The 15,531-nt window shown below is 35.5% G+C and overlaps 1 protein-coding gene across 1 annotated transcript in view; it reads left to right on the top strand.

Annotated features, from left to right (window-relative positions):
- Positions 1 to 10,877, top strand: part of LOC131848657 (mothers against decapentaplegic homolog 6) — a 55,093-nt gene extending 44,216 nt beyond the window's left edge. The window contains exons 4-5 of the mRNA XM_059198578.1: positions 5,913 to 6,100; positions 9,932 to 10,877. Of these exons, the coding sequence (XP_059054561.1) occupies positions 5,913 to 6,100; positions 9,932 to 10,276 (533 nt within the window). The 3' untranslated portion in view covers positions 10,277 to 10,877. The remainder of the gene's footprint in view (positions 1 to 5,912; positions 6,101 to 9,931) is intronic.
- Positions 10,878 to 15,531: the final 4,654 nt, after the last annotated feature.

Consider the following 15,531-nt stretch of genomic DNA (forward strand, 5'->3'; position numbering starts at 1 on the left):
GGATAATATACTGTAGCCTAAGTTCTAACTTGGCCAGTTCTCATATACCAATTATTACTTTCGATTGCTAGTTACTACTAATATTAAAATAGGAACCGACAAGTAACATATTGTAGACTATTTTATTAATATACCAGATTGCTCGCCCCTCCGATCGATCCCCCGTCCAATTCAAACGGGGATCGATATTACGACGGCCTGAGCCGAGGTTCGAACCCCTAGTTGTGCCCTCAGACTGAAGTCGTAGCCTTCAGCCGCTCCATAAGTCCTTCCTCGGGTTTGGAGTGCCATCTGCACTCGCCTTCTAACGTCCGGTGAAGCTGTAAAGGCCAGCTGCGGCCAACAGCATTAGAGTAGTCCGAATAAAAAAACCAGATTGCTAGCAATGAGATCATAAATCCACATTACTGAAAATCCCCTTTTCCCCCAGTATGGCGTTTATATTAATTCTATATGTGTATAGTCAGTTGGATTTCCTTTAATATACGACGACCTCGGTGGTCTAGCGATCTAGCACACCGCTTTACAACCGATGGTTCGATTCCTTGCACGGCACAAACAATTTGTATTCATGAGTATAATTGTTTGTATCCGTCTGGGTGTTTTCTATGTATAATATGTATGTATTTACAAAAAAAATATCTATGTATATGTATCGGTTATCTAGTACCCATAACACAAGCTTTAACTAGATTAACTTGGGTCTAGATGGCTCTGTGTGAATTGTCCTGAGATTATTATTATTATTATAAATATATATCTATTAATAAGTATTTAATCGAGTTAACTTGCAACTTCGCCATCTTTTACAAGTTTTCGATGCATTTATCGGATTTAAATTTCGTTTAAAAGCATTAATTTAATCATTATGTTGGCAGTGGTTGTTCGTGGTAGGAACTCGCCAAGTTGGCTGGAGCCATTGTTGATGTCAGCCCACAGTAATATCAATCAGCTGGGATCCGTTGTGATTTGTTTAACTGCAGCTGTTTCTTGAGATCTGTTAATTAGTCGCTTACTAGTGAACACCTCTCAATAACTTTGTGTTTGAATGACTCAATTTTTTTTACGTTTAAAATAACAACAGCAAGTTGTTTTGTTGTTAACATATTATATTAGAGAACGTCATGGCGTAGTGGATTACAACTCTACTTATGTATATATAATGACAATGAGATCAAATTTGCCCAAAACAAAAAAAAAACTGTTTCGACTAAATTTCGCAAAAAGTAATTTCTAACCAATGGGGGTACTGTGTATTGGTTTAGCAGCTTACTAGTCAACACCTCTCAATAACTTTGTGTTTGAATGATTCAATTTTTTTTTACGTTTAAAATAACAACAGCAAGTTGTTTTGTTGTTAACATATTATATTAGAGAACGTCATGGCGTAGTGGATTACAACTCTACTTATGTATATCTAATGACAATGAGATCAAATTTGTCCAAAACAAAAAAAAATTGTTTCGACCAAATTTCGCAAAAAGTAATTTGTAACCAATAACAAATACTGTGTATTGGTTACCATTCACATATATGTGTATGTATATAGATATATGTATAATTTCAAAAGATATTATGTAAATTGAGCGAGTATGAATAGATCAGCGCATATATAGGGGTACGTGCTTGTAATCTATAGCTGCAAAGTTTCATCGAAATCCATGCAGTAGTTTTTGCGTGAAAGAGTAACAAACATCCATCCATACTCACAAACTTCCGTGTTTATTATATTAAATTCAAATTCAAAATTCAAAATATCTTGTAGGTCTATTACAGACTCTTATGATATGTCAAATCTACTGTCAGTTCGGAATGATTTCGAGATGAGAAGAACTGACAAGAAACTCAGCTCGTATTCTCTTCAAATAAATGTTGTACATGTTTACAATAATACAGATTCATTTAAATTCAAATTTGGGAGAATAGAGTGACCACCAGCATAATGCTATTGCAAAAGCAAGAGTCTAATCAGTGTTCGTAATCTGAACAGACCATTCCCAAGACAAATTTGCGTTTATAAAACAGCGGAGTGTGTCCCAAACCCACTTGTCTGGTGGTAGTAGAGTGGTAGCGTGGTGAGGTGGTGGCGGTAACCTTGATCGATTGGCCGCAGCCCGCCACACCGGCGCCGTACCCACACCACCGTCACCGTCACGGGATGGTGGGACAACTGTGGTAACATACTACCACTGCGTTATATTTGTCTATACGAAGGTTTTAATCGTATTTAAGTAATGATAATAGTTGCTCATGCATGAGACTTTCATTTTGACGACCTCGGTGGTCTAGCGGTCAAGCACACCGCTTTACGACCGATGGTCGCGGGTTCGATTCCTCGCACGGCACAAACATTTGTATTCATGAGTATGATTGTTTGTATCGGTCTGGGTATTTTCTATGTATAATATGTATGTATTTACAAAAAAAAAAAACTATGTATATGTATCAGTTATCTAGTACCCATAACACAAGCTCTAGCTATTATTATATTATTATATTTAAATAGCACCCCATTCCGTCATACTCGTGAACGGGTGCTGCTTGTGGGGACTGGCCTGTTCGGGTTGCGAACACTGATTAGACTATTTGCTTTTGCAATAGCATATGCTCGTACTCACTCTATTCTCCCAAATTTGAATTTAAAGAAGAATCTATATTATTGTAAACATGTACAACATTTATTTCAAAAGAATACGAGCTGAGTTTCTTGTCAGTTTTTCACATCTCGAAATCATTCCGAACTGACGGTAGATTTGACATATCATAAGAGTCTGTAATAGACCTACATGAATAAAGATATTTTGAATTTGGAATATTTGTGGTCGTGTTTAGAGTTTTAATTCTATTAATATTCTAGCTCCTTCTAGTCCCTAGCTAAGCAAAACTTGTTATGGGTACTAAATAACTGATATGAATACATAAATCCATTTTCTTTTATAAAATAAACACATAATATATATAGAAAACACCCAGACCGATGCAAACATCGATATAATATATATGTATATTATGTGTTTATTATAAAAGAAATCATACTACAGAATACAAATGTATGTATCGTGAGAGAAATCGAACCTGCGACCATCGGAAGTAAAGAGCTAAACCACTAGATCACCGAGGCCGTCCTATATATATAATTATGTAGGTATCTCGTATATAAAAATGAAGAGAAAATTATATAATTTGTGTGTATTAAAGATATTTATGTGATATTCACACGCGAAACGAACCGCTGACCTCGATGAAAACTGAAACAGCACTTCTTTCAGCTTTAAACTATTGCATGGTACAACGACCTGGAACTACAAAGACGGCGTGCAGGCTCGAATTCAATTTTGTCAGTAACTTAGCTTTGGTTATAAGTGACGTTTGTTTATGACGACCTCGGTGGTATAGCGGACTAGTACAGCGCTTTACATCCGATGGTCGCGGGTTCGATTCCTCGCACGGCGTAAACATTTGTATTCATGAGTATTCATATAATAATGTCAGGACAATTCACACAGCGCCATCTAGACCCAAGTTAAAATAGTTAAAGCTTGTGTTATGGGTACTAGACAACTGATACACATAGTTTATACATAGAAAACATCCAGCCCGGTACAAACAATGATACTTATGATTACAAATCTTTGTATCATGCGAGGAATCGAACCCGCGATCATCGGAAGTGAGACCTAAACCCTAGACTACCAAGGCCGTCAATTGGAAACCCATATTAGCTTTCGATCCTGCTGCCCTCTGGACTTCAAGTCATTCTTTTAAAGATCTTATAGGTTAGGTACCAGAGTTTTGGAAGTCAATCTCTTAAAGATTTGAAAGTAAGAATAAAATTTTCCTTTTAAGTAAGCAACTGACTGATTTAAAACCTACTGATCTGAAGCTGACTGAACTAAAACTGACCGACCTACAACCTAGTAGATAGAAACTTACACTATCAGTGGACACTGGAATCTAGGACACAGTGGACGTACCTATTCGAACATATCCTTATCGGAGCTATAAAATTAACAGAAAATCTAACAATGTATATATAATATACATTGTTAGGCGACATTGTATGAAAGTAAAATAGAGTGCACATAGACATGTATACCATAGACAAATATATAAAACTATCTTTTGCCCGCGGCTTCGCTCGCTTAATTTATCCCCTTAGGTGTGGAATTTATCAAAATCCTTTCTTAAAGGATGCCTACATCATAGTAGCTTTATGCATGCAAAGTCTGAGCCTGATCAGTTTAAAATTGACAAAGTTTCATACAAACTTTCATCTCCTATTTTATCCCCCTGGGGGTAGAATTAATGAAAAAAATTAGCGGATGCCTACGTCATAACATCTACCTGCATGCCAAATTTCAGCCCGATCCGTCCAGTGGTTTGGTCTGTGCGCTGATAGATCACTATGTCAGTTAGTTACCTTTGAGTTATATATTTTTAGATGTAAAACAGAGTACATATGGACGTTGATCACAGACAAATAAATAATGTTAGAAATATACACTACTTAAATTCTATGTAACATTATATTAATTGAATCTGACTAAATCAAATAATAAATTGAAAAAGGATTGCTAGCAATGTCAATTAATTACTCCATGTGCTAAGTAAGGTTTCCCCTGGAAATCCTCATGATAAATTGCCATCGGCCAAGATAGGCTAACTGACCTGATCTTACGCTCATGTTATCACCCTCCACTGGTGCCCCGCCAACGTAACCCGTTCATTAAAAAAACACTTAAAAAAGATGTACCAACTAAGTTTCTTGCTAGTTTTTAGCTCGAAAGCACTCGGATCTGACGGTAGATTTGACATATCATAAGTCTGTAATAGACCCATATGAATGAAGATATTTTGTATTGAAAACATTTTGCTGTTCACCTGACCTTTTGTTTTCAAGTGGTAACGTAGTAACTACAGTACCATTTTCCACCATTTGTAAAAAGAATTTCTAAACAGCATTAGTGAAGTTTGTCCTGCTTTACTGAATGTGGAGTTAGTCACCAGCATTTAGTCTATATTTATAGTGACGTCATATCTCGTGTTCCTAGCTATAAATGATAAAATAGCGATAATGTAGGGTCTTGTTGAATTTTGTAGCTTCTACTTTTACTTATAAATTATACATCATAACAATATGATAAGCCGTTTGTCAAACTACACAAACTAGTTTTGCCTATCGCGATCTAAAAATAATCATTTATTTGCTCAAAGACGATAATTAAAGTATAGTCGTCCGTCATACTCGTGAACGGGTGCTTATTGTCCCCACAAGTAGAACCCGTTACTTGTGGTGACAAGTAGCACCCATAGACAAAAAATAAATTACAAACTTTTGATGTAGCAGCTTTAAAAATTACGATATTTCCATATAACCTTTCTTCTCCCCTTTCAACCCCTTTCTTCTCCCCTTTCAACCCCTTTCAACCCCTTTCAACCCCTTACAACCTTTCTTCGCATTTAAAGTAGTCTGCTTTTTCACAGGGTCTATACTATCTGATCACTAGTTAGACTAGATTATTATCTATTTTTTATAACTGTAAGTGATAAGGGTGGTCCACCGCAATTTGTTTTATGCAAATTAAACTCTTAACATCGATGTTTTTTAAGGTCGACGTCTATTTGCATGGCCATACGTGTACGGGTGCTGCTTGGGGAATGGTCTGTTCAGATTACGAACACTGATTAGACTTTTTGTTTTTACAATAACATATGCTGGTGATCACTCTATTCTTACAAATTTGAATTTAAAAATGAATCTGTATTATTATAAATTTGAAAAGAATACGAGCTGAGTTTCTTGTCAGTTCTCATCTCGAAATCATTCCGAACTGACGGTAGATTTGACATATCATAAGTCTGTAATAGATCTACACGAATAAAGATTTGAATTTGTATAATTTTCTTTCCAGGGCGATGGACCTGGACGGAAGAATGGTGTAGGCTAGCATACTGGGAGTTGACCCAGCGGGTTGGCAGACAATTCTGTGTTCGGGTGCCTGCTGTCGACGTGTTCGGGGGCAGCGCCCTGGGCAGCGGGCAGGGCGGTTTCTGCCTGGATGGGCTGGAGCAGAGAAGCGACGCGCCACAAGTGGAACAGGTATAAATCTTTTTTAATGGAATAGTGCATTCGCTTTAAGGGAAAAATTTACAAGACCATGATCCGGCCTGCCCTGTCTTGTATGGATCAGAGTGCTGGCCCGTAAAGGCGACGGATGAAAGACGACTGCGTGCAACTGAAATGCGAATGTTGAGGTGGATGTGTGGTGTGACAAGAATGGATAAGATAAAGAATGAATACATTAGAGGAATATGAAAGTAGCGCCGGTGTCGGAGAGGTTGAGTAATCGTCTATCGTGGTATGGACATGTAATGCGTAGGAATGAAGATAATGTTTTAAGGAAGGTGTAACATATGAATGTGGATGGTTATAAGGGCAGAGGAAGACCGAAAAAGAGATGGATGGACTGTGTGAAAGATGATATGGTAAGAAAGGAAGTGAATAACGAAATGCCTGCGAACAGGGATGAATGGAAGAGAAAAACATATTACGAAGACCACAAAGAAATGGGATAAGGAAGAAGTAGATGATGATAATGATGCAATCGCCTCTGCTCAAGGTTTACGCTGGCGGGGCATCAGTAGAGGATGATAAAATGAGTCAGTGAAATCAACAGTTAGCCCATGGTAAAAGTCTCAACCTCACAAATTATAAACTTCACCCTTTTACAATATTAGCAGATTAGCTGAGATAATTTTGACAAGTTACTGCTTAAAATAATTACTACCTGCGAGTGAAAATATCAACGTCTCAGAGATTCAAATAAAAAAATTAATGTAGGACATTTTAGCCGCTTAAGAACGAGAATTTTTTTATATTATAAATTTATTTTTTTCCTTATCTCGGTATATAGATCCAATTGAGAAGAACTGGCAAGAAACTCGGTTGAGTTTTTTTTAAAAGCTAGTTTACTTCCAATATATATTTATATAGGTGTCTATGTCTAACATTAAATGAAAATCCCGTGCATGAACAACTATTGCCATGCACGCTCGTCATTACCAAGAACAAACAGATAGACTGACAGACAAAAATGTAAATTACATTTACAATTACTTAATATTATTATAATATATTCGTCGTGGAGATCTTTGGGGGAGGCCTATGTCCAGCAGTGGACGTCTTCCGGACTGCGATGACGATGATGATGATGATGATGATTAATATTATAAACTCGAACATTTGTGAGTATGGATGGAAGTTTTTTACTCTTTCACGCAAAAACTACTGAAACTATATTTATTAAATTTTATGGTGCTTTGTGCTTTATTTATTGGAAAAATATATAATATCTTAATCATTATACTTTAGAATTAATTACTCCTTCAAAGGGGTCTCTAATGATTGTGCAGAACCGTACCGATTATATCGATTTAGTGGAAATGGTCCCTGTCTGCTGATAACCCCGTTATCAGTGAGATACCGTGAATATTTCGCTAAAGCACTGACATTCTGCCTACAGTTAATGCTGTAATGATATTCAATTAGTATTTTAAATATAATAATAATCTCAGGACAATTCACGCAGCGCCATCTAGACACAAGTTAAGTTAGCTAAAGCTTGAGATATGGGTACCCATATAGAAAACACCCAGAACGAAACGAACAATCATACTCATGAATACAAAAAAGAGGGGAGAAAGGGATTGTTAGTAATGTGGATTGATAACCCCATTGCTAGCAATGTACCATGTCAGGTCGATCTCCACGCGGTTCCCCCTGGAAACGATCGTGTTAAATTCCTGGTGAATTTGTCACGATGGGCTAACTGACCTGACCTCATGCTCATCCAGCGTAAATGTACGTACGTACGTGTAACGTATGCCAGCGTAAACCGTTAGCGCAGGCGGGTGCACCATTCCATTATCATCCACAAAAAAAAAAATGCAAAAAAGATTGTCAGTATGAATGTTTGTTATTCTTCACAGTTCATTCATTTTCACGCAAAAACTGTACAGAAATGTAGCTTATACATCAGAATAACATATAGGCTATGTACCTATTTAGTAAATAATATAGAACTACATATAGTACAGTATTTTATCTATGTACTAGTAGACCCGGCCACGCGTTGCTGTGGCTAAAGTTCTTGAATAAAATAAAATTGCTACTATAAATTGAGATGTAAGCTATCCTATCTTTCAAGTTGGATCAAATTGGACACAATGTGCAAATCAAATTTGTAAACAGTTCAGTAGTTTAGGAGTCCATCGCGGACAAACAACGTTACGTATCTATACATATAAATAAAATTGGAGTGTCTGTTTGCAATATTGAAATAATCGTTTTTTACTACATGCATATGAATATAAATACGGTACGTACACCGAAAAATATTTTTTACAATTTTTGTCTGTCTGTCTGTTTGTTCCAACTAATCTCTGAAATGGCTGGACCGATTTTGACGGCACTTTTATTGGCAGGTAGCTAATGTTATAATAAGTAACATAGTCTTTATACGGTGGTATGTGCCGTACCAAAATAATATTTTTTACAATTTTTGTCTGTCTGTCTGTTTGTTCCAACTAATCTCTGAAATGGCTGGACCGATTTTGACGGCACTTTTATTGGCAGGTAGCTAATGTTATAATAAGTAACATAGTCTTTTTTTAGAACTTTTAATTTAAGAAAATAAAGTTAAATTTCACGCGGACGAAGTCGCGAGTGCACCTAGTTTTTATATATAAACATATAAGTCTACTCATTCAAATATATTTTTGTCATTCACAATTGAAGTAGGTTGGATCATTAAATAGTCGATTCTAAGCTGTTATTACATATTACTGATAAGATAACAAATAACACTTATTACTCATAGATTTGAATTACAATAAATAGTTATATACCTAGTAATAATTATAATAGTCTCAGGACAATTCACACAGCGCCATCTAGATCCAAGTTAAGCTAGCTAAAGCTTGTGTTGTGTACTAGACAACTGATACAAATACATACATGTTTTTTTTATCGTAAATACATACATATAAAACACGCCAATACAAATATTCATACTTATGATTAGACGACCTCGGTGGTCTAGCGGTCTAGCACACCGCTTTACGACCGATGGTCGCGGGTTCGATTCCTTGCACGGCACAAACAATTTGTATTCATGACGCTGACGGGGCACCAGTGGAGATGATAAGATGAACATGAAGTCAGATCAGTTAGCCCAACGTGACAAATTTACCGGGATTGGTATATCTGATCACGAAATATCACGATGGTTTGCAGGGGGAACCGCGTGGAGGTCAACATACAGTACATTGCAATGGAGAATTACCATAGAGTACAACAATCTACATTACTAACAATCCCCTTTCCCTCTATATTATTTTATTAATATGATATTATTTAGAACTAGCTTTTGCCCGCGGCTTCGTTCTCGTTAATTTATCCCCTTAGGGGTGGAATTCATCAAAATCCTTTCTTAAGGGTTGCCTACGTCATAGTAGCTTTATGCATGTAAAGTCTCAGCCCGATCGGTTTGAAATTGACAAAGTTTCATACAAAGTTTCATCCCTTATTTTATATTTATACACTTGGGGGTAGAATTAATCAAAATTCTTTTTTAGCGGATGCCTACGTCATATCATCTACCTGCATGCCAAATTTCAGCCCGATCCGTCCAGTGGTTTGGGTGCCATAATACATTGCTAGCAATAGGATCTTTAGTACACATTACTAACAATCCCCTCCCCCCCCTCTTCCCCCCCCCCCCCTCCCCACTACTAGCAATGATTAGAAATATTTGACTTTTGTTCTGGCGAGATTCGAATCTCAGTTTTTTGAAGTGTATAGTATGCTACTAGGCCAAGACGTTCTCAACAAGTATCCCATTTGATAGTCAATCTGTCTCTTTCATTACAGGTGCGAAAAACGAGAGCGAAAATCGGTCTCGGCGTGACTCTCTCACTCGAGAGCGACGGCGTCTGGCTGTACAATCGCAGCCAAGAACCCGTGTTCGTCAGCTCACCAGCGCTTGATGCAGCCGCTGCAAAAGCGCTATTGGTATGGCGGGTCGCTCCAGGACACTGCTTATGTGTGTTTGACCCGGACTGCCCGCCGCCAGCGCTGTCGCTGCCCCACATAGGCCCAGTGGACTCCCGCTCGGTCAGGATCTCGTTCGCGAAGGGCTGGGGACCAAAATACTCAAGGCGAGACGTTACGGCATGCCCCTGCTGGCTAGAGGTGCTACTGGCCCCGAATAGCTGACGCCAAAACTAACGTTATAAACTTTGGCCACGCATTTGAAAATGGAACAGTGAGTTTCTTTTTTTAATTTATCATAAACAATTAGTGAAACAAATGACAAGCACAGTGGAATTTGGACCATATAGTGAAGTGCACAGACTACGAACTACGATGAGTGTAGACTTTTGACTTTTTTTTTTTAACATAAACTGGCATAGGTGTATGCGTTCTGATATAAATACGGACATCAAAATGGCCGTGGATCTTTCTGTGGATTATAATTTCCATTACTTAAGTATTTTTAATGTTTTATCATTGAATGTGTTGTTTTGGGCGCATGTAATGCGTTTTGTGTAACGCAGCGTTATTGGCTGCGTGTAATCTCCTATTGGGGATATACGAGTATGTAAGTACCTTCCTGACATCAATATGTATGTATATTTATTTACGATTTATACCGTTCAGTTAGGACTGTAAATATAAATTTAAAAAAAAACTTGTTGTGTTATATAAAAATTGGGATTGTTCAGAAATATATGATCGTTTCTATATCTATAATGAATTTTAATATATAAATTTAAATCTGACTAGTACATCAAATAGCAAGGAAAGTTATACATTTCATTTGATTTTATATTATACAAGTATTATGATTATATTGTTGTTAAATTCTAATATATTACCAAATAGGTCATTGTTTTCTGATAACTTTATATAAGAGGGCCCATCGCTGAAATTCAGAGGAGTTTTGGATAGATATTATAAAAATCATTCATTTTCAAACGAAATATAATCATTAAAATTACGTTATATTAATAAAAATCAACATAATCAAATGTTTCAACTCCAGTGTACATTGTAATTGTCGAAACTGATGACAAATGTAATTTTTACATATAAACCCCATTCATAAAAACTTGTGAACACCAAAAACCAAATGTAACTGCTGTCCCTTTCTTTTAAATTAGTATCTTCATTTGATAGAAAGTGATAGAACACTCAAAATGCAAAATAAATGGTTAGTTTTTATGAATAAGGCTGCTGATATACAGTCGGTTAATCGTCAGGTTATTCTTATAAGTCCATCGTTCAGATGGATTCCGATTAGCACATTTGAGTGTTGCGTTCTTTATCTCAGAAATAACCGACTGTATATCAGCAACCTAACGGGGGATATTTAAACGTGATTACAATGTACACATCATGATGGTGTCTCTCACAAATTGGATAAGCCAATTTTGTTGTAGAGTGCACCCAATCTCCGATCTCCTAGAGTTAAAGCGACCAAATCGGGTGGCCTTTCATTTTTATATAACAATCAACAATTAGTCGCCTATACAATTTTGTAACATAATGTAAAATGTCGGCTTTAAGAGAACGCGTGAGACTGTATATAAATTCAACTATAAATATATGTAATTAACTATTTATAATTATGGAATATGCCTTACCCTAGACTGTAATATGAGTAATGTATTCGTTTTTGTACAAAAATAATACATTTGACATAGTTTTGTATATGCGAGTTGTGTGCTGGAGATGTTAGATTGTGTAAATGCAGTTGTAGAACAATTTTCATTTACAAACAAAACTACTTTAGTGTCAGAACTTGCTTTGTGAGTTGTATTTAAATATGACTATTCAAAAGTGCTTATATTAAGTTTATTTGAATAAAGATTATTTATATTTTAAATGTGAGAAATTCTGTCCCTTGAATATTCTGTCGCTGCTCGAACACTTTTTTTCACAGCAAATTTGCAATCGCTTGGAGTCCATCGCGGACAAATAACGTGCCACGTAATTTTTATATATAAAGATATATATATATATACAGAAGTGTAGTTTTGTTTGTTTGAAATGAGAATTGTTAGCAACAGCGTTATATAATCACACTCTGATATATAATGCGAAGGCTGTGTGATAAGCATTTGTAGCCAAATTCAGATTTGTAGTGTACACGTGTAAGTGTAAGAGATTGTAACAACTCTAGTGAAATATTAAGATTAAGAAGCATTTATGTTTATTAAATGCACCCTAGAACTTCATTTTTCTAAAATAAAAGTAGCCTAACTTACTCTTCCTGCCAATAAAAATCCGTCAAAATCGGTCCAGCCATTTCAGAGATTAGCCGGAACAAACAGACAGACAGACGAAGATGGTAATAAATGCTATTTTGGTGAATGTACCGTATTTATATTCATATGCCTATGACATAATCAACGCACTAAAATTATGAGCAATATTTTAATTTACATAACAATATTAATCTTAATAATTCACTAGAAGTTGTAATCTCAGATATTAATGGTGTGCGTAAGGAGAGCAGTGAACACAGATATACACACATAGTTGTAGAGCGTATAACGGCGCTCACACATAATCGTTCGGACGACTCGTTCCTATGACTGCCTTTCGATTATCTGCCTTTACACGTACTTACACGCGCGATCAGGAGCGATTCAGCGCGGGAAAGACAGCGCAGCGCGCGATTTAACGCGGGAAAGATTTAATGTGGGAAAGACAACGCGGGCAATCGCGAGCGATTGCATTTAACTACTTTTTATGTTCACTCTTTCGCGCTTGTTTCATGTCATTTCTTTCTTTTTTATTCCAAACATTTTATTTTTCAAAGACACGTTCATCAATCTATAAATCTTTGCTTCATACTCAGATGTCCGCCATTTTGCAATGATAACTAATTATTACAAAATGGCGCTAATGCACACGATGGTATGCGCGCGCGATCTTTCCCGTTCTCTTTGTCTACATTTATTATGCACATTCTTTCCTGCATGAAAGCAGAATCGCGCGTTAAGTTTTAAAAGCGTACGTGCAAAGGCAGCTATTGGTGCATTTTCCAAAATGGCTGCCCGTAGCATTCAACGCGCCAATCAAACACGAGCTGTCCGATATAACCTTAAACGTGGAGCGTCCTTAATCACATAAATACGATCTTTTAGTTGTTAAAATCGAGAATGATCTGCCAATATTGAAAGGATTCGTGTAAATTAGTGCAATCAATTTATAATACATTAAAATATATAATTGTCTCAATCAGTCATTGAACATTGTGCCTTGGGTTATTCAAATTTAATGGTATGTATAAATCCAAATTTACATAGGGTAATGCAGTCAATTTAACTGGCCTATATTATTTAAGTATATATATTAAATTATATACAAATTATTATGTGTAAGCCTCGAATTTAAGTGTGTATTGTATTGACAAAGTGAATGGACAATAAGATATTACAATTCTAGTCTGCAATCTTGCTTTGTCGTCCACTATTCAGCGACTATGAACGGCCCAGTCAATTGTTAATCACGGTTTTTATACAAAAAAATATATACCTCAAACATTTTAACTGTTCAATAGTTCTATCCATTATAACCGACTTCAAAAAAGGACACTATATGCGGTCTCTTCTTTTTTTATTACATTTATTTACTGGATAATGGTCTTAAAATTATAGTAAATCTAAACATGCCATGCAGTTTCCGGCGTGTAAATTTTTTTAAATAATATTGTAAATTGCATTTTTAGTGATTATTCAGCGATATCTTCGTTAATTGTGGACCGATTTTTATAATTCTTTTTTTATTTCAAAGGTTATAGTCATGAAATAGTCTTATTATCACCAAGTTACGATCTGATCATGTGATCACAGGTTAATCGAGGGTATATACTCAGATGTTGTAGGCAGGTCTTACGATCTGACCATGTGATCCAATCTGATCATGTGATCCCAGGTTAATCGAGGGTATATGCTCAGATGTTGTAGGCAGGTCTTACGATCTGACCATGTGATCCCAGGTTAATCGAGGGAAATTCTCAGATGTTGTAATAGGGATTGTATTTGAACTTTCCAGTTAAATTCAGGTATTTGTTTCTGGAAATTAATAATTATCAGTTATGAATCGTTAATTATTGGAGTCCGGTTTTTTACTAGTATATATTTTTTTTTTTCGGTTTTTCGAGTTAGTTTTATTTTTAATTTGAAATAATTGGATAGAACATTTTAATAGTTAAAATGTATGAGATATTCGTTTTTACACAACAACAAGAATATTAAGAGTGTTGCGATTCAAATTTTGCAACGTTTTTTTCTCTATTTTTTTTAAACTATTATATTATTTAATAATTATTTATTATGTGAAAGAGAAAGAGCAACGTTGCCTATTGATTTTACTACCTGGACCTAGATCGAAAAGTCCCAAGTTCGAATCTGGCCGGCGCCAAAAATATTTTGCATCAATTTTTCTCACTTTTTTTTTTTGTTGTATGTTTGTATAATTCTTATTATTGACATATAATGTCATATATTGCGACACTTCAGTAGTGAACACTCTTAACAAAAATCTTGTTTCAAATCAATATATTTATGAGCATAGTTCTTTAAACAAACAGTGAAATCCGGGATTTGTAAACATGCCTAGCTGTCACAAAGTACAGTCCGAGCATAATTTGTTAACCTTGTTATAATTGAAGAGATCTACACACGGTTTTCAAGTCAGTGGTCATTCTGAACAACGGTCTACCTTAACTCGTCTCGTGTGTAGACAAATAGTAATATTTAATCTCCCTAATTTGTCTACACACGAGAAAAACAAGAGTACTATCCAACATTTACTGATTTTAAGACCATGTGTAGTTTTAAAACAGCTGTTTAGTCATTGCTATTGCTATGGACTGATGTAGCATGTTAAATGGCAACATATTTTTAACAATATTTACTATTATTATTTATATTTTGTGTTAAAAAACATTTATAATTAATAGGAGAAAATTCTAATAGTTTCTATTGGAGATAATTTCTTTTGTGAAGGCAACTTATGATTCAATCAATTGTTATATTTCTATCCGCCCCGGTTTTGCACGGGTTTACATATATTATACATATAGATCATCGTCTTGAATTACTCTATCGATTGCTGAAAATTGCATTAATATCAGTTGCGTAGTTTAAAAGATATGAGCGAACAAACAGGGGAAGCGAATTGCGTTTTGTAATATGTAAAGATTTTTATATATGAAAACAAATGATTAAAAAAAATTGTAGTTGTCTAAAATGTATCTCTAAACTATTTGCCACTAAAGGTAGACAGCTTGTTTACCATTTGGTTATATAAAACAATCGTTTTAGAGATATATTAGTACAATCTATAAAGAGTATGTAGAACTAAATAATTTTTAGCTAGCCTTTTAAACTAAAAACATGTTTAAACTCATTTTAGATTCTCTAAAAATCTGTTTAGATTATATTTTTAGAGAATAT

Source organism: Achroia grisella, unplaced genomic scaffold (assembly GCF_030625045.1).
Source record: "Achroia grisella isolate CSIRO2021 unplaced genomic scaffold, CSIRO_AGI_Agris_v1 utg567, whole genome shotgun sequence".
NCBI lineage: Eukaryota > Metazoa > Arthropoda > Insecta > Lepidoptera > Pyralidae > Achroia > Achroia grisella.